This window comes from Schistocerca cancellata, chromosome 12 (genome assembly GCF_023864275.1).
Source record: "Schistocerca cancellata isolate TAMUIC-IGC-003103 chromosome 12, iqSchCanc2.1, whole genome shotgun sequence".
Taxonomy (NCBI): Eukaryota; Metazoa; Arthropoda; class Insecta; order Orthoptera; family Acrididae; genus Schistocerca; species Schistocerca cancellata.
Window position 1 is genome coordinate 25,420,429 of NC_064637.1, and position 20,926 is coordinate 25,441,354.

The window sequence follows — 20,926 nt, forward strand, 5'->3', positions numbered from 1 at the left end:
CCCAGCGGTTCCTACCCCTGTAACCGACCCCGCTGCAAAACCTGCCCCATGCATCCCCCCACAACCACCTACTCCAGCCCCGCTACTGGTAAAACATACAAAATTCAAGGCAGGGCCACATGTGAAACTACACATGTCATTTATCAACTGACATGCCTGGAATGCACAGCCTTTTACATCGGCATGACAACAACTAAACTGGCTGAGCGCATGAACGGACACAGACGAACTGTCAGCCTAGGAGACGTCCAATACCCAGTAGCGGAGCATGCCCTCCAGCATAATTCTAGGGACCTAGGAACCTGCTACACCGTATGTGCCATTTGGCTTCTCCCACCCAACACCAGTCCCTCTGAACTGCGGAGATGGGAACTTGCACTCCAACACATCCTTTCATCCCGCCATCCCCCTGGACTGAACCTACATTAAACAACCTCACTCCCATTTACTCTTCAGTCTTCTCCTCTTTCCCTTTCCTCTTTAGCCATTCACGCATCTTTTCATCCTACATAGTTGTGTTTATCTTTATACTACATACCTCTTTACTTCTGTATGCATCCTCTTTGGTTTGAAGCTGGCACAGTACTTACAGTAGAATATCTTTGGCTTCCCTCTGACAACCATGCCTCCATCCTTGCTACCATCCCTATTTTCCTTTCCCTGTTGCTAGGGCTTCCCTCTGACAACCATGCCTCCATCCTTGCTACCATCCCAATTTTCCTTTCCCTGTTGCTTCATAGCCTGCGTTGTGAGTAACTGAATCTCCTTTCCCTTCTTCCCTTTCTTTCCCCTCTCTCCACCCTGATGAAGGAACATCTGTTCCGAAAGCTAGGAATGTAATTTTCGGTTCTGTTTTATGTGTATCTATCGGCTGTACTGAGCTGAGGTAAGTACTGGCCAGCCCCTCTATCTCTTTGTTAGTATTTGTTTCACATCTTTATATGAGATTTTCCATTAATTATTTACACTACAGTCTCTACAAGCCATGAACCTGCTGCTGTTTTATTCTGACACATCCCAGTTTACATTTCTCCATCTTACTAGACGTATAATGTGGTCTTTTCGCAAATGACATCTAAAGCGATTTCTTAAGGAGAAACCCACAGTGTAATGTTTCCTTACATAAAGAATGTAGCTAGACTTATTGCTAAGAATTCTGCATGATTGTGCTGAAATACCGATTGTCTGCATATACAAACAGTTACTGTATTTATGTGATTATAAGATGAGGCTTTTCCCAAACTCCTCATTCCTAAACTGCAGGATCATCTCATCTCATATTCGCAGATGAAGCTATTGCTGCTACAGTCAACATTTTCACATTGTTTAATAGAGCGTATAAAGATAATAATATGTTTAGAGAGGAAGCTTTGGCTCTGAGGTCACATGCAGATCAGTTTTGAAGAATTTGGAAGGGCAGGGGAAAGGGGGAGGGGGGATGATAGATGTGTTCTCAGTTCCCATCAAAACCTTCGTAATTGCAATGTATTCTGATAAACAGACAAATAATTGTGATAGCAAATATATGAATTTCACAGTTGTACTATTAGGATGATGATTACAAACAGTGGTACCACAGAAAACAAGGGTTAGAGGCAAAAGAGGTAGAAAATAAAACAGTCCACATGTTAATGAAAACCATATCTTTTCCTTTATTTTAACTCCTCATTTCAACTCCTTATCATAAATAAATATGGACTGTGGGTAAGAAATGAAAGAGGAAGCCACCTGGTAGAATTTTGCACAGAGCACAACTTAATCATAGCTGACACTTGGTTCAAGAATCATAAAAGAAGTTTGTATACATGGAAGAAGCCTGGAGATACTGACAGGTTTCAGACAGATTATATAATGGTAAGACAGAGATTTAGGAACCAGATTTTAAATTGTAAGACATTTCCAGGGGCAGATGTGGACTCTGACCACAATCTATTGGTTATGAACTGTAGATTTAAACTGAAGAAACTAAAAAAGGTGGGAATTTAAGGAGATGGGACTTGGATAAACTGACTAAACCAGAGGTTGTACAGAGTTTCAGGGAGAGCATAAGCGAACAATTGACAAGAATGGGGAAAAGAAATACAGTAGAAGAAGAATGGGTAGCATTGAGGGATGAAGTAGTGAAGGCAGCAGAGGATCAAGTAGGTAAAAAGACGAGGGCTAGTAGAAATCCTTGAGTGACAGAAGAAATACTGAATTTAATTGATGAAAGGAGAAAATATAAAAATGCTGTAAATGAAGAAGCAAAAAGGAATACAAACGTCTCAAAAATGAGATCGACTGGAAATGCAAAATGGCTAAGCAGGGATGACTAGAGGACAAATGTAAGGATGTAGAGGCTTATCTCACTAGGGTTAAGATAGATACTGCCTACAGGAAAATTAAAGAGACCCTTGGAGAAAAGAGAACCGCTTGTATGAATATCAAGAGCTCAGATGGAAACCTAGTTCTAAGCAAAGAAGGGAAAGCAGAAAGGTGGAAGATGTATATAGAGGGACTATGGAAGGGCGATGTACTTGAGGGCAATGTTATAGAAAGGGAAGAGGATATAGATGAAGATGAAATGGGAGATACGATACTGTGTGAAGAGTTTGACAGAGCACTGAAAGACCTAAGTCGAAACAAGGCCCTGGGAGTAGACAACATTCCATTAGAGCTACTGACAGCCTTGGGAGAGCCAGTCCTGACAAAACTCTACCACCTGGTGAGCAAAATGTATGAGACATGTGAAATACCCTCAGACTTCAAGAAGAATATAATAATTCCCATCCCAAAGAAAGCAAGTGTTGACAGATGTGAAAATCACTGAACATGCAACGCTGCAAAATACTAACACGAATTAATGACAGACGAATGGAAAAACTGGTAGAAGCTGAACTCGGGGAAGATCAGTCTGGATTCCGTAGAAATATGGGCTAGATTAAGAAAAGGCAAACCTACATTTCTAGCATTTGTAGACTTAGAGAAAGCTTTTGACAATGTTGACTGGAATACTCTCTTTCAAATTCTAAAGGTGGCAGGGGTAAAATACAGGGAGCGAAAGGCTATATACAATTGTTACAGAAACCAGATGGCAGTTGTAAGAGTCGAGGGGCATGAAAGGGAAGCAGTGGTTGGGAATGGAGTGAGACAGGGTTGTTGCCTCTCCCCGATGTTATTCAATCTGTATATTGAGCAAGCAGTAAATGAAACAAAAGAAAATTTCGGAGTAGGTATTAAAATCCATGGAGAAGAAATAAAAACCTTAAGGTTCGCCGATGACATTGTAATTCTGTCAGAGACAGCAAAGGACTTGGAAGAGCAGTTGAACGGAATGGACAGTGTCTTGAAAGGTGCGTATAAGATGAACATCAACAAAAGCAAAACTAGGATAATGGAATGTAGTCGAATTGAGTCTGGTGATGCTGAGGGAATAAGATTAGGAAATGAGACACTTAAAGTAGTAAAGGAGTTTTGCTATTTGGGGAGCAAAATAACTGATGATGGTCAAAGTAGAGAGGATATAAAGTGTAGACTGGCAATGGCAAGGAAAGCGTTTCTGAAGAAGAGGAATTTGTTAACATCTAGTATAGATTTAAGTGTCAGGAAGTCATTTCTGAAAGTATTTGTATGGGGTGTATCCATGTATGGAAGTGAAACATGGATGATAAAAAAAGTTTGGACAAGAAGAAAATAGAAGCTTTTGAAATGTGGTGCTACAGAAGAAAGCTGAAGATTAGATGGGTAGATCACATAACTAATGAGGAAGTATTGAATAGAATTGGAGAGAAGAGGAGTTTGTGGCACAACTTGACTAGAAGAAGGGATAGGTTGGTAGGACACATTCTGAGGCATCAAGGGATCATCAATTTAGTGTTAGAGGGCAGCGTGGAGGGTAAAAATCATAGAGGGAGACCAAGAGATGAATACACTAAACAGATTCAGAAGGATGTAGCCTGCAGTACGTACTGGAAGATGAAGCAGCTTGCACAGGATAGAATAGCATGGAGAGCTGCATCAAATCAGTCTCAGGACTGAAGACCACAACAACAACAACAACAACAACAACAACAACAACAACATCATAAAACCCTGAGTTACCTCAATTTTATTATTTTGACACATACTTAAAATCGCTAGTGTACTTGGGCAGCTTCAAAATAGACCTCTGAAAGAATAAAACTCCATTTATATCTGTTTCAGCACTGATAATTAAGTGTTCAGCCACTACAGGTCATGTGGTATTGCGTTTGTACCTGGCCGTCATGTTTTGTTTGAGGTGGTTGCTACTAGGTATCGTCTTTACTGTGTGCATCTTTAGATGCTCAACAACGAAACACGTGCTTCTCAGCCTTTCTCCTGTATTGTTGTTAACGCAATGCTTTTAAAAAGGATTACTACAAATATCACGAGTTTGACAATGAATTAAAGCAGCTTAGAAAGTGAAGAAGTATGTGACGTTACTTCATTAGAGACAGAAAGTGATGACAGTTCGTCAGTCGAGTGACAAGTACTTGCCGGTGGTATGAGATAAGTACTTCAAATGTGCTCTGGCCAGCTCCTACGAGATTTCTGTTCACAGGAAATCATTGTGAAATATGTGCTTAGAATTGACAGCTACACAGAAACTAAAAAATGATTTCAAGTTACAGATATTTTAGTCAAAGTCTAGTGCCCGAGTATGCACGGGATTGTATTATTGGTGATTTTCAAAATTTTGTAAGTTACAGTTTTGAGCTCTAAAAGCCATCTTTATATTTTAGTATGTAATGTCCTTCAATATATAATGTTTTTAATTAATAAAAAATTATTATTTTTTGGAACACAATTTGGAAAAAAAAAAAAAAAATGCTCCTTGTGTTATCAAATATAGACAGTCACAAATGGAATAAGTTCAGAATAGTTACAATGTTAACATTTTAGACAGAAACATTATGTCAATAAAACAGTTTGTTACTCTGATTAGTCAGGTTATGTTAAAATAAATGTTTCTAAAGAAGCTTCAAGGGTGAGCAGGGTGCAGGGGTTTGGGGAGGTCATCTCATATTCGGGGTCGTCTTATACTTGGGTAGAAACAGTAGTAAACTTCGTGCAGATTTGACAATTGTTTCATTCTACCTCTGTGATATTGCAGTTTTAATAGCTAGCTGCATATTTTATTTAATGTCTTGACTTATGATTCTTTTTTACTCAGTTTCAGTCATGACATTTACGAGTGATTCTCAGCTACTTCACCAGTTACGGTTTCATTACTCAGCCAATTACTCTGTTTGCACTACACTGCAAAGCCAGCAACATCGCTTACACTTCGAGATGTTCCAGACGTTCGATCTCCGAGAAGGCAGCAGGCGACAGCTTCGTAGTGTGAGTGATGGAGAGCTGCCGCAAAGTGGGACATCCACGGCTGATGGCAATTACTGTGTTATCTTCCACGCCACACCCGTATGGTAGACCCAGCACTTTCAGTTCTTGCAGTCCTCCATTCCTTAAAAACACAATCGAGTACACAGTTTATGTTGTGCCACATTATTTTGTCTTTATAATGAAAAAAAAATAATAATAATAAGAGACAGCAATCTGACACATTCTGCTTACAATGACAGGACACACCCTGCTCACCAGCCTTTAAAACTTTAGGATGCTAATCAGGTGCCACAAGAAAGTAAATCTTGCGAAAGGATATAGGTCACAACACTACATTTTTTGGAAATATCCAAGTCAAATGACCCGAGGCACGATGTGATTTGGAGCAAGTACAATTTTGGAACACTAAAAAAATAAGGAAATTGTAACTATATTAATTTTCCAGATATCAAAATCCTAATTTCAATTTGTTTCAGATATGCTCGACTGATCACGGACTGTGGGGACACTCTGATATCGAGGTGATCATTATATAGGGTGGGAAAATAAAACCGGCCAGAACACGAGATCAGAGCAACATAAGCAACCTCGATTTGAGCAAAATTTCACCGTCTGGAAGCTCCCACTGTAGAACAGCAGCTGATCAGCTACGAGCACACAGAAGTGTGTACGATACGAGGATGTGTTTAGTAGTGTAATTTTGTCAGAATACAGTGCTACTGAACTTGGTAGAATAAAAGTTAATTCAGGCTATCTCTACATTAGGAAAAAAAAAAGAATGTATGGCCTTTACATTTCAGTATTAACAACACTGAATCTTACAGTACCTCAAGTCAACTATCTCAGTGCAGAACGAGATTTTCACTCTGCAGTGGAGTGTACGCTGATATGAAACTTCCTGGCAGATTAAAACTGTGTGCCGGTCCGAGACTCGAACTCGGGACCTTTGCTTTTCGCGGGCAAGTGCTCTACCAACTGAGCTATCCAAGCACGACTCACGCCCCGCAAAAGGCAAAGGTCCCGAGTTTGAGTCTCGGTCCGGCACACAGTTTTAATCTATCTTAGTGCAGTGCTGTTTCTCCGGTACCAATTAGTATCTTCACAAATTAATGACATTACAGTACTGTTAGCATAATTGGATTTAATAGTCTACCATTACCCAGTAAACATAACAGAAAATTCACGTGTCGGGTAACTAGCCATGGATATGAATTTAAAGTTTTACCAAGTTTGACAGATCGCCTGAAACTATCATCTGCAGCTAATTTAAATAGTCACTGGGCTCTTTAGTGTAAAAGGCAATTATGCTACAGAAAGTTAGTTCAAATGTACACACTTTTCCATGTTCTCACCACTGATCAGCTGTAGTTCCTCAAAGATGCAGTTACGACCAACAGTTATTCAGAAAATGTTTGTCAATTCTATGTCTTCTTCTGTGCTCCGAATTGATCAGTCAGGTTGTTTTTCTCTGTCTTACATATGACCAAAACTACCCAGTCATTTATGTCATTCAACTGAGATTGTGAAAATAAAAGTTTCTTAAAATGTATACATCTGTGGCACATCTCACCCATTACCACAGATATGCTTTGTGGTGGAAGCCTTGCTGACTGTGGCCAACTGGTACAAGACCTGTGTTCACATTATTAGTTTACTTGTCAACTTATATGTTGTAGAGATTACAAACTTTGACAATTCATCTTTCATCCTTGGTCCAGAGTCTGCTTTCTGTAGTTTTTCTTTTTTTTTTCTGGCAACAGAGTGTTTTACAATTCCTATTGCAGTCTTGTAGGACTTGTAGAGGAGACTTAGTATACAAGTTTTTCATAATGAGCCCATGTCTCTTTGAATGTAAAATAAGTTTGAAGATCAGAAAACTTTCAAGTCCTCCACTTCATGGTGCACACAGCCCCTGAGAAGAGCATGCTGTTGTCACAGGCTGTTGTAATAATGACATCGCATACCATTTTCCTCCGACTACAACAATGGTTGCAAGAAACTGGTACATTTACAACTATAGCGATCTTATGTGGTGCTTCACAGACCGGCCAAACTCTCGACTTTGGAGAGAATGTCCTTCACCACATAGAATGAGTACTCTAAACACTGACTATAATGCATGCTCCTACAAAAAGTCAGAGCTCATTACCTCCACTGTGTGCGTGTCTGCTTATGGTAGAAGACACGAAAGTGATGTGACCTTCAAACTTCTGTTGCGTCCAAATGGTAAATTTGCAGACGTGGGTTCCTTACCAGATTTTATCTGACAAGTCACCTTCACAACCCTTAGGAACCTATAACAGGAATTGTGAAACTCTTTCGTTAAGCGTTTTTGTTTTTTGGAAACATAAATACGAAAAGCAAAAATGTCACACACACACACACACACACACACACACACACTATATTCCTCGAAGACTCATGAAGACAGCAGTCTTGGTTATTAATTTTGTCATGTACTCAACTAACACACACACACACAAAGGATTGGAAAAGGGCACAGGTCATCCCCGTTTTCAAGAAGGGATGTCGAATAGATCTGCAGAACTGTAGATCTATATCTCTAACGTCGATCAGTTGTAGAATTTTGGAACACGTATTATGTTCGAGTAGAATGACTTTTCTTGAAACTAGAAATCTACTCTGTGGGAATCAGCAGGGATTTCGAAAAAGACGATTGTGTGAAACCCAGCTAACGCTATTCATCCACGAGACTCAGAGGGCCATAGACACGGGTTCCCAGATAGATGCCGTGTTTCTTGACTTCCACAAGGCATTCGATACAGTTTCCCACAGCCGTTTAATGAACAAAGTAAGAGCATATGGACTATCAGACCAATTGTGTGATTGGATTGAAGAGTGCCTAGATAACAGAATGCAGCATCTCATTCTCAATGGAGAGAAGTCTTCCAAAGTAAGAGTGATTTCAGGTGTGCCACAGGAGAGTGTCGTAGGACCGTTTTTATTCACAATATACATAAATGACCTTGTGGTTGACATCGGAATTTCACTGAGGCTTTTTGCGGATGATGCTGTCGTATATCGAGAGGTTGTAACAATGGAAAATTGTACTGAAATGCAGGAGGATCTGCAGCAAATTGACGCATGGTGCAGGGAATGGCAATTGAATCTCAATGTAGACAAGTGTAATGTGCTGCGAATACATAGAAAGAAAAATCCCATATCATTTAGCTACAATATAGCAGGTCAGCAAATGGAAGCAATTAATTCCATAAATTATCTGGGAGTAGGCATTAGGAGTGATTTAAAATGGAATGATCATATAAAGTTGATTGTCGGTAAAGCAGATGCCAGACTGAGATTCATTGGAAGAATCCTAAGGAAATGCAATCCGAAAACAAAAGAAGTAGGTTACAGTACGCTTGTTCGCCCACTGCTTGAATACTGCTCAGCAGTGTGGGATCTGTACCAGATAGAGTTGATAGAAGACATAGAGAAGATCCAATGGAGAGCAGCATGCTTCATTACAGGATCATATAGTAATTGCGAAAGCGTTACGGAGATGACAGATAAACTCCGGTGGAAGACTCTGCAGGAGAGATGCTCAGTAGCTCGGTACGGGCTATTGTTGAAGTTTTGAGAACATACCTTCACTGAGGAGTCAAGCAGTATATTGCTCCCTCCTACGTATATCTCGCGAAGAGACCATGAGGATAAAATCAGAGAGATTAGAGCCCACACAGAGGCATGCCGACAATCCTTCTTTCCACGAACAATACGAGACTGGAATAGAAGGGAGAACCGATATAGGTACTCGAGATAGTCTCCGCCACACACAGACAGGTGGCTTGCGGAGTATGGACGTAGAGGTAGATGTAGATACATGACGTGTGTCCAGCCCACACAATGTAGGCACATCTCTCTCTCTCTCTCTCTCTCTCTCTCTCTCTCTCTCTCTCTCTCTCTCTCTCTCTCTCTCTCTCTCTCTCTCTCTCATTTGAAGCCACCAATCTTGAGTAACCATGACGGCTGAGAGACCTAACTCCTACTGGCTCAGTACATGTTTCTAGTAACAAACAGCCCGCCATACTATATTTACATGAGGGTAAGACGACCCTGATTTTATGATGAGCCCCTTTTATTCAAGTGGCTTCTTAAGAAATTTTTTTTAAACTTATTCTTGAGCAATCAAAATTAAAAACTATTTTCTTGACAAAGTATCTGCCTAAAAAGTTAACATTATACCTGTTCTAAATTTATGCCATTTTAATTGAATTAACTGAGAGTCCTTATTGAAACATTGTAAGTTAACTAAACAAACACTGTTTCTAGCCTTGTTTCACAATTTATTATTAATGTTTCAGATTATAAGCCCATTTTCAAGTATATTACTGATCCTCAAAGATAATACATCGATAAACATGATGACGAGGCAAAGATAATCTCAACCTCCTGGGTATCGATCCATAGCTTAATGTACAATTACACCAATGACCATTTTTTTTAATGAATTACGTCCGCTATTAGACATTCACCAATTATACTATAATGACCGGACTGAAGTCATGCATCATTTAAGACATTTTTAACTACGATGGACTGGGGCCCAAAGTTTTGCTTCTATCCTGGGGTTGTGGTCTCATCTGAAAGTGCCCACCACTCTCTCATTAGCTACACAAAACAGACAGCTGACACATATCCTTTCACACCTGTCATACATCACAGTGAGCATCGATAACCCTACAGCGTGAAACATACAACTACGCCACTGGCCCCTACACAGACTTACTGTCTGTAGTGTCTCCTGGCCAGTCGTCATAAAAATCGTATGATAAGAGTTTTTTTCCATCTGTGTAAGACCAGTTAACATGTATCGATATAGTGCCATGCACACGGCGAAAGAGAAATAATTTAAACACAACCAAGTGAAGCAATAAAGCAAGACTGTGTAAACATTTCACGAATGTACTATGTGTGTATGTAGAACATTCATAATTATTTGACATTTTATGCATTTGTTAACTTTGAATCAATGACATATTATTATCTTTGAAAATCTTGTTAAATGAATTAGTGATTATGATCTGTGCCTCAGATAAAAAGGACAATTCAGTACATGTATAAATATTAAAAAGCATTGTAATAATTTCTTTGTTCTCTTTGGGGTTCGTTACGAGTAACATTAGCGTGTTAAGCAAATGTATATGTTAGCCATGAGTCTTTTGTTCATGAAGCTTGAGATCCGCCATTAGGTGAGTTGTAAAAAAGTGTGTAAAATTAATGCATTTTTGTTTTAATATATAGAGTTTGAGCAAATATGTTTTTAAAATAATTTGTAAAGTTGCCAGCCATTCATCCCGTAAATAATTTAGACATTTTCAGCATTTAATTTAGTGCAAACCGCTGTACCAATCTGCGAGGGCAACGGCCGCACACGCGGCACATTTAAAAAACATTTATTTCAGGCATCGCAGTCACCTCGCCGGTAAAGCGAGGTAACGTAATAATATTTAACATTTTCTTACAGCTTCCAGTAGTGCTGGCAGACTATATCATATTATTCAGTGCATTTCTCAGTTTGATTTGGAAGGTGCTGTGCGACATGTTGCATGCGGCCGCAAAAAATATAACGAATAACTGTGTTATGACTTTATCATTTTCACATTTTGTGGCAAGGTCTGCTGCGTGAAACTAAAGCAATATTTTACATTTTTTCCCCGAGATTAAGAGAATGTGGGCTAGCCACGCACCTGTTCTAATTAACAGTATTCAAAAATCCACTGCATAACGTAGCCAACATTCAGTGCTGTAAAGATCATCTGAATTTCATTACTGACTTTTCTGAAGACGATGAAAAGTAGTAAGTTCAGATACAGTAGTCTTTCTTTCTTGGTTGCATTACAGTAGCAAGTGAAAGTTCCACACATGATTATCCAGAGCAGATGAGGAACAGCAATAATTTGATCCAAGGTGTGCCACATTTATGATAAAAGTGTTTTATTCCCTCTCCCGCTCCATAACCACAAGCCGAATAAAATTACCTCTAGTAGTAAAAAAGTGAGAGGTGGAGTAAGGGAGACTGAATAAGTCTGCTGCAGAAACGAATACTACTGTTGTGTGTTTGTCCAGTTTTAAAGTCAATTCAATACCGAATACGAAATGATTCAGGCAAACTGCAGCTTAAACATGCCAGATGTACATGAAATGACAGAGTACATGGTACAGATTACCACGGTTGGCAACACGACATAATTTCCCAAGTGCTCACTACTCCACTCCTCACATTCCACTCCACCAAGCTGTTCCCCCACTAAGCCTCGTGTGGAACTCTGCTCGAGATACTACGAAACACAGACTACAATATCTCCCAGAGTGCAAGTCGGATGTAACAACAACGACAACCACGACCGATACACAAATATAGTTTTCAATTACGATTCGGTCCAATTCTTAAACTATTGCTCATCCCATGACCTATTGATGTCTGTCAGCAGTATCTCCTGACGAGTCTTGCCGCTGTAATTTATTCTTGCAATAACAATTACAGTCAATCTAATATGATATATTTTGTTAATTAGAAATCTAATTCTCGATTAATTTTCCTCTTTTTTCATCTGAATGTCACCATGTTCTAAAGCTGATTAAAAGCTGGTAATGTTTTTACCTATTCTTCTAATACATGGACAGCAGCCAAATTTCTCACTTTCAATGCACTTAATAAATCATTTCAGTCTCTCACAATCAAATAAAATATTGGTCTGGGTTCAGAATCGAGCAATGTTTTTTGAACAACAACATTTCCACTTCTGAATGTTACGTTTACTTTAAAAGTAGTATTAATGTTTCTATCGGGAAATCTCGAGACTCTTATGACACAAATATCATTTGCCCGGCCCTGCTCTTCTGAATTCTTCAAAATAAAACTGCACGTGACCTCTGCTTGCAAAGCTCCATCTGTAAATGTAAGATGCCCCCTGTTGTTGTTGTGGTCTTCAGTCCTGAGGCTGGTTTGATGCAGCTCTCCATGCTAATCTATCCCGTGCAAGCCTCTTCATCTCCCAATACTTACTGCAGCCTACATCCTTCTAAATCTGCTTAGTGTATTCATCTCTTGGTCTCCCTCTATGATTTTTACCCTCCACGCTGCCCTCCAACACTAAATTGGTGATCCCTTGATGCCTCAGAACATGTCCTACCAACCGATCCCTTCTTCTAATCAAGTTGTGCCACAAACTCCTCTTCTCCTCAATTCTATGCAATACCTCCTCATTAGTTATGTGATCTACCCATCTAATCTTCAGCATTCTTCTGTCACACCACATTTCGAAAGCTTCTATTCTCTTCTTGTCTAAACTATTTACCGTCCACGTTTCCCTTCCATACATGGCTACACTCCATACAAATACTTTCAGAAACGACTTCCTGAAACTTAAGTCAATACTCGATGTTAACAAATTTTTCTTCTTCAGAAACGCTTTCCTTGCCACTGCCAGTCTACATTCTATATCCTCCCTGCTTCGACCATCATCAGTTATTTTTCTCCCCAAATAGCAAAACTCCTTTACTACTTTACGTGTCTCATTTCCTAATCTAATTCCCTCAGCATCACCCGACTTAATTCGACTATATTCGATTATCCTCATTTTGCTTTTGTTGATGTTCATCTTATACCCTCCTTTCAAGACACTGACCATTCCGTTCAACTGCTCTCCAAAGTCCTTTGCTGTCTCTGACAGAATTACAATGTCACTGGTGAACCTCAAAGTTTTTACTTCTTCTCCATGGATTTTAATTTCTACTTCGAATTTTTCTTTTGTTTCCTTTACTGCTTGCTCAATCTACAGATTGAATAGCATCGGGGAGAGGCTACTATCCTGTCTCACTCCCTTCCCAACCACTGCTTCCCTTCTGTTCCCTTCAACTCTTGTAACTGCCATCTGGTTTCTGTACAAATTGTAAATAGCCTTTCGCTCTCTGTATTTTACCCCTGCCACCTTCAGAATTTGTAAGAGAGTATTCCAGTCAACATTGTCAAAAGCTTTCTCTAAGTCTACAAATGCTAGAAACGTAGGTTTGCCTTTACTTAATCTTTCTTCTAAGATAAGTCGTAGGGTCAGTATTGCCTCATGTGTTCCAATAATTCTACAGAATCCAAACTGATCTTCCACAAGGTCGGCTTCTGCCAGTTTTTCCATTCGTCTGTAAAAAATTCACATTAGTATTTTGCAGCTGTGACTTATTAAACTGATATTTCAGTAATTTTCACATGTGTCAACACCTGCTTTCTTGGTGATTGGAATTATTATATTCTTCTTGACGTCTGAGGGAATTTCGCCTGTCTCATACATCTTGCTCACCAGATGGTAGAGTTTTGTCACGACTGGCTCTCCCAAGGCTGTCAGTAGTTCTAATGGAATGTTGTCTACTGCAGAGGCCTTGTTTTGACTTAGGTCTTTCAGCGCTCTGTCAAACTCTTCACGCAGTATCATATCTCCCATTTCATCTTCGTCCACCTCCTCTTCCATGGCTCCTATGTACTCTGTTAAACAATGTTAAAATGTTAATCTCAGCAGCAGCAGTTTAATCTGTGAATATAACACGATGTTGTATATTTTGAATGGCAAATTTGGGAAGAAACTTCATCTTATAATCAGGTAAATACAGTAATTACCTACTTGGTGGGTCACTCTTTTTTCTTTTTTTTTTTTTAAAAAAAAAAAAAGGTCATGCCACCTGGATTCTTTCTAACAACATCCACTGTCCTCTGTTCTGCAGGTGGGAACTCTACTTGCAATATATTCTTTGTTCCTGTAAATCCCGACCCCTCCCACTGTTAGCCTCTATTCCCTCCAATGCTCTCACTCCAGCCTCACACATGCTTCTTATCCATCCAGAGCACCTGCATACTCGAATCCAAGCTGCACTTTTTTTCCGGTTTTTGTAATCCAAAAAACCGCTTGCAGCTTAGAATCGAGTGCAAAGTATGCGGAAGTTCTGAAAAATGTTGGTAGGTGCCGCCAAACGTAACTTCTGCTGTCAAATATATGTAGCGCTTCACAGGCATGCATTGCAGGCACAAAGAGAAATACTGTCGCAAAAACCTCTGCGTCAGTAAATAAAATAAAATAAAATAAAAGGTGGAAGACTATCTTTTTTCTCTGACCCGAGTTTCGACCACTGCATCTTCATACATTATTCAACAAAGTAAATACAAATTTCGTATTGTTCATCTTCGAATGTAGCAGCATTTCAATGTGCTATGAAAATCCTACTGGCAAGACTGTTTGGGATATTTGTCAATTAGGGAAACTCTACATTCTGAATTTTTTCCTACCTGTGAGAAGAGATGATTGCTAATAGGAAGTTTTATGAATTGTGAATCACATGCAGTATTCTCTTCACTGCAAGAATAATATGAATATAAACATTTTGCCATGTATTCTTTCATGTTTGCTGCTGTCTCATTTAAATCCTGTCTGCCTAATAAACTACGAAACTAGAGTGAGACAACAGCAGAAAAATATACATATCATGTCATGTTTATATTCGTATTATTCTTATGTCTAATAGTGATACAGTCAGAAATGAAGCACGGCAACTGACTAGATTTTTAAATCTAAGATGACTCTAATTTCAGTGCAGAATGTAATGTACTGCAAAGATTTTCAAACGGAGAAAAATTTTTCGCTAAACTCTCGTTCAGAACATCATCTATCATACGCAGTCTATTATTTGGTTCTTGTTGATCATTATCAAAGAAAGTAGCAGTGTAAGTAACAACAAATAGCATTGTAAGCGGCGGTACCGTGCACAATAGCAAGCCATGTGGTGAGCGGTGACAGGTCGTAAACACTCGTTATCAGAATGCGACAAACAATGCATGACACAGTACAGTAATGCATTTTCAGTTTAGAGTGACGTAAACACCTATAACAAAGAGAATGGCACTTTACAGATCAAAGAAAAATAAGCAATCAATTCAAATCAGATGAAGCACGTGAAAGAGGAAGGGTTATCGTACAAATATGGACGGAGCGCCTGACGCATAGCAATGGCTACCTGGTAAAGCTTAATTGCTAAACTTACGACTCGAACCAAACTACTGTAGCCGTATCGTCATTCATTCGACCTAAATTATGTCTCATATTACAATGGACTGACTTTGTTTCGATGTGGAGGTGCGGCTTAAAACTTTTCTCCCCCCTAACAATTCGAGTCTCAAATTTCAGGTGCGGCTTAGATTCGGGAAAATTTTTTTCCCTCGATTTAGAGTCTCATTTTTCAGGTGTGGTTTAAATTTGAATTCGGCTTAGATTCGAGTAAATACAGTAGCCGTTTTCCTTCTCTGCTTCTCTCACCTCCTCTTTAAACTGCAACTCCAACACAATACTGCACACATTCATGACAACTCTACGTGTTCGACACACGACTTACGTAAAAGCCAGAGCAGCTGCTCCGGGTGGTACTTGATCGGGGACGGACATCCAGAGTTCCTGCAAGTTCCTTAAGCTTCCGACAGTAGTGAATGCCTCTCTGGCTAAGTCGTGGGCTATGTCGTACTCGTAAAGTTCCAGACATTCCAAGCTGTCAGCATATACTGGCAGCAACGATAAGAGGCACCTGTGTAACAACAGAAATGGGGCTCGTGAGAATTATTAATCTTCAGTCACATTTCAGAAGACCAAAAAAACAGTGTACCTTATATTCCAATTCCAAATTAATGGTTCTAATCCTCTATTTGTAACATTTCCATGTTCAACTGTCACATTTACATCACTTGCCACTGAAATATGATAACATTAATACTATCACCACATTAATTTGCATCGAAATTATACCTGTGAGTGACAAATTGTATTGCTTTACATTAGACACAATGATGAGTGTCAGGGCACTAGGTATTTGCAATTCTGTTGGGTACAAAATAGCGTTTTCAGAGGACAGTTTTTAATGCTCCTAAGGCTTCAACATAAATAGCACTTTTATGACTTTACAAAGTCAGGATTCAATTTTTATGACGTATATGCAACACCTGACAAGTTTGTGGCTGCCATCTGTTGACTGCTCCTGCAACTCAGTACCAACTTAAATTACTCTTGATGTATATAGGCAAATGGTCATGAGAATATACTGCCAAAATGAAATTCTTTGTATAAAATATCTTTGTTAACAATACATACAGACCATACAACACAGGTTTCAAAGCCAGTGTTTAGAAGGGAGAACCGATAAAGGTACTCAAAGTACCCTCCGCCACACACTGTCAGGTGGCTTGCAGAGTACGGATGTAGATGTAGACGTACCTAAGTCGAAACGTCAACGACGAAAGGCTGTGTTCGACATGTAAAACTATTGTTTGACGTTTCGTTTCCAACTGTGGGAGGTATCTTCAGAGGTAAATCTATGATTGGTAGGCTCTTTCACCTCAAAAGTTTTAACTGAAGAAACACATACTTAGTTATTCAAAAAGAAGGAGCAGATTTAAAAAAAAGTATTTCTCACAAACTACAAACAGTACAAACACAATTTCAATGATCCTGAGACAGGAAAAGGTTTAGATTTCAATGTTCCAACAGTTATGCACTCATTCAATGTGAGCACCATTTGTTACATCAAAATGAAGGCTCATTTCTGCCCACAGACCAATGAGCTGGTCTCTATCGAATTCACACCTTCAACAATTTCACATCTTAGAGAGTAGTAGGCATATGTAGGGCGAAAGGACTGTCTTGTGTAGACCAATGCATAAAAATTGCAGGGCCATAAAGTCTGGTGGCTGCTGATAAACTGATCATCCACTCCTCGTCCTTCAACCAGCATCCTAGAGTGATGTTATTCAGTGACATCGAACACGGTTGTAGAAGAATCATGCGCCACCTTATGAGAGGACGACTTTACATGAATCACTTTTAAGTTGAGGAAACAGCCAGTTTTCTATCATATCTGGATACAAGATTCCTACAACAGTGCTCAATTTTAAAAAAAGGTGGGAGGGGGGGGGGGGGGGGGGGGGGGGGGGGGGGAACGCTTCGTAAACTTTGTTTATGGCAACTAAACAGAAGACTTTCACTTTTGGTGAGTCTCATTTGTGCTGAACTACTACCATAGGATTTTCGCTCTCCCAAAATCTAAATCTAGCATTATGTCGAGCAACTGTACCAGAAAGATGAAAAGTGGATTCATACGAAAAATATAATTGTTCAGAAAAAAATATCCTCTTCCATTTCCTCTAGAATTTCTGTGCAAAATTCAAATCTTTTGGTGTGGTCATCAGAATGGAATGCTTGCAACAATTCTGGTGTATACAATTTCTGATGCAGACAGTTTCCTAACTCACCATATCTCTAGTTGAAGGGTCTTAAGTTTACTGCTTGCTCATGTCATGGATTTCCTAGGGTGCCTTTTGTAAGTTGCACAGATACCTTTGACATCTTCACTCTGTGTGCAAGGATGACGCACACTTTTCCATTTGCAGATGCACCCATTTTCTGTGATTTTCAATGGTACTCATACATTTGTTTACCAGCAGGCAGCTCTCTGTCAAATTTTTATCAAAATACATGCCTGTCACAAACAATGTGTAGTGCTTTGAGAATTTTAGCGTAAATTCTAGAACCTCTCGGAATTCCACCAACTCGAACACATGATATTTTAGATGTGAGTGGGGAGAAAGGAACCCCATCTACTAAGCGTCACCTGTCTTTGTGTGCAGGTCCGAAGTTTACCACGAGAAGACTGTAGACACGGCAAATGAATGGCACCAGCAAGTACTTGTTCAGTCGGTAGACAGAAGTCGTAATGAAAGCACACGGCAGCACCGAGGAACTTCTGTGTTATTCTGTGCTGTTTTGTAACTGTGACTATTGTTAGTGACGAAAGAACAATTGCGTGGAACAGATATTTAGTGACTTTTAACACAGACTTGCTAGAGGCAAGACACGGTTACGATTTCTGTCATTGTTAAACCAACTCTGTAGTAAATGTGTCTTAATTGTGTCTAATTTAAGACAACACAGGTGACTTACAAGAAGTCTAATGTTTATATTGAAAGTGTGAATTTGTTCTTGTGCACGGAGTCCAAATATACCGATGGTGTTGCTGAAAGAGCACAGTTTTAGAAGAGAAGGCCTATTAAAAAAGTTGTCACAAAATGTTAGAACATGGCGACCAGTGAAAAAGGACACAAAAACACGGGAATTTTAAGACCAAAAAACGAGAAAAGTGGATGTTGTATGTTACCATAGCAACTAAACCAAACCAGATAAAGGATTTGCTCCGAGACTCAGGGACGTGCTTGAGTACTCAAAAGAGAAAAAATTTGAATTGAGAAATAGTGAAGTTCCAGTGTGTTTCTCTAAGAAGAAATACACCGAGATCACTTTGACTAAGAAGATCTGGTGCAGGGAGTGGATAGCTCTCACACACATTGAGGGGATGCAGACGTGGAAACCAACAGCCGACACCATGGCACCAGTTGCTGTTCACTGGGGATGATTACATGTCCGCTCATCGACGCAGCCCAAATTCTGTGCCGAGTGAGTGCAAAACAGAACTTCATTGTTTTAATACAACGTGATATAAACTGTTGAATGAACTCTATTAGTGTAGTTATTATAATAAAAGTTAATTTTTAGATGCTCACAAGGTCTAAAGCTTGTTAAATTATGGATCAGGAACAGCAAGTTGGGGAAACTTGAGAACCAGTCATGGCTATGAAAATTAGTAAAGGAGGGCCAGACTGGTCTTAGATAGTAAATCTAATCAAAGCTCAAAATGCTACTTTAAGTGTGACTTTAAGTGAAAAAATAGATGCCTAGAGTGAAGCTTTAAGTAAAGAACTAGGCTCATTAGACTCTCAAATTTGTTGAATGCTGAAGTTGATGCACAGAGCAAAGAATTCAGTAATCTATGAGAAGGTGTGGATGTTTTAAAGACTGAATTTGAAACCTTGAATAGTAAAGGAGAGGATTTGAAATTAGACCTAAAGAAAGCATTAACCAATTCCTTGGACATTCATGTAAATCAACTGTTCACTGACTTTAGTCAGAAAGAGAATGATCAGTTACAAGATTTAGCAAATTTTAGAAATTGATATTGAGAAAAAATGTAATACTGTAGAATCAGAAATCAATGAAAAGTTACCATAATTTGAAAATGTATGCAATGCTAAGTTTAATGCTGTAAAGTAGGGATGACATACTTTGAAAGAGAGCGTTGATAAGCATAGCAAATTAATGCCTGCCACTCAATTGCAAATTAATGGTGTAAGTAAGTGAGTAGACAGTGTAGAAAGAAGCTTCAAAGAGAATACAGCAAGTGCTGATATCATGTAAGTAGTCTGGAGGAACAGATAGAAGAAATTATAGATTGGAATCTCACTGAGAGAATAACATTCAGGAATGCATCGCCTATGGCTTCTTCCGAACTTACTGATACCGGGAAAGGTATAGACAAACTCTGGAAGAAGTCAAACTTTTCCAGGAACAAGTAGAAAAATGAGGAACTTCACCCTATGTTGTGTTGACTAGTGAAGTGGTGACTGATTTGCAGTGGGGAGACTTTCAAAAGAAGTTTAAAGAGAAATACTGGTCCGCCAGTGCACAAGAAAAGTTAATGTCAGATTGATGGGACCCGGGTGGAGTCATATATCCCCCAGGGATGTTAACATTCTGAGTTGACAGGCGGAGTGACGACCGTCAGATCCAGAGTTGTTTTTGTTGTTTCTTCCAAAATAGTTTTCTCCCACTGAATTCCCTTTAGATCTTAAACTATTGTCATCTATTCCTAAAATCTTAAACTATCCTACAATCTTATTACCTAGAAAACTGGATATGACTACAACTTAGGAGAATCATGGGATACGAAAGAAAGTGATCTCTAGACATGAAATAAACAGAATAAGACTATTATGTCTGTGGAAAATGTAATATAACGTGCCAAACTGAATGATTGTTAGACTGTAGGGTATAATTTTCTATTTTGTACAGAATATTTTATACCTTTTATAAGATGCGATGTAGATGGGAGGGTTGGGTATTGTAGATAAAAGCGTGGTTTATGAGAACACATAAATCGTGACTAACACAAAACACACACCACACCTTTCATACAACCCTCACAAACAAGTGTGACTGATTCTTTACCATTAGCTGGGTGTTCATAAGGTTGCTAAGATTTCCTTTGAGGACCTTGAGGGTGAAGGTGGGAATGTCTGTTCTGTAGGAGACGATTTAACACCAAACCTCCTCCGGCATCTCACTCAAGTATCTGAGGGGTAGGGATCCTGGGGAGGGGAGGTGTAAGGGTTTCCTGTCTTTGCGGATTTCTTCTTTCTCTTCTCCAATCTTAGCAACCATTTCCATTTATTTCCTTTCTTACTTCTCATCTGAGGACCTACCTAATTTTTCCCTCTTTCCATATTCATCTACTTCTATCACAGAAGTCCTTCCTGGTTCCCGTGGTTTCCAATAACCTTATCTTCAGATAAGAAGGCTGAAGAATCAGACTACACAAATACACATCTACATACACACAAAATTACATTTATACACAAACATAGTATATAATAAGGATATAGGAGTTGAGAGGTGGAGGTGGACTCCAGGGATTAAATGGTGTATTA

The 20,926-nt window shown here is 39.2% G+C and overlaps 1 protein-coding gene across 4 annotated transcripts in view; it reads right to left on the reverse strand.

Moving 5' to 3' along the window:
* Nucleotides 1-20,926, reverse strand: part of LOC126109801 (uncharacterized) — a 160,105-nt gene that overhangs the window by 44,945 nt on the left and 94,234 nt on the right. For 3 of the 4 annotated variants that reach the window (XM_049914861.1, XM_049914859.1, XM_049914862.1), the window contains 2 exons: nucleotides 15,739-15,924; nucleotides 5,285-5,464 (listed from right to left, as the gene is read on the reverse strand). In XM_049914861.1, coding sequence (XP_049770818.1) covers nucleotides 5,285-5,464; nucleotides 15,739-15,924 — 366 coding nt within the window. The remainder of the gene's footprint in view (nucleotides 1-5,284; nucleotides 5,465-15,738; nucleotides 15,925-20,926) is intronic. The other variant, XM_049914860.1, reaches the window with a different exon arrangement.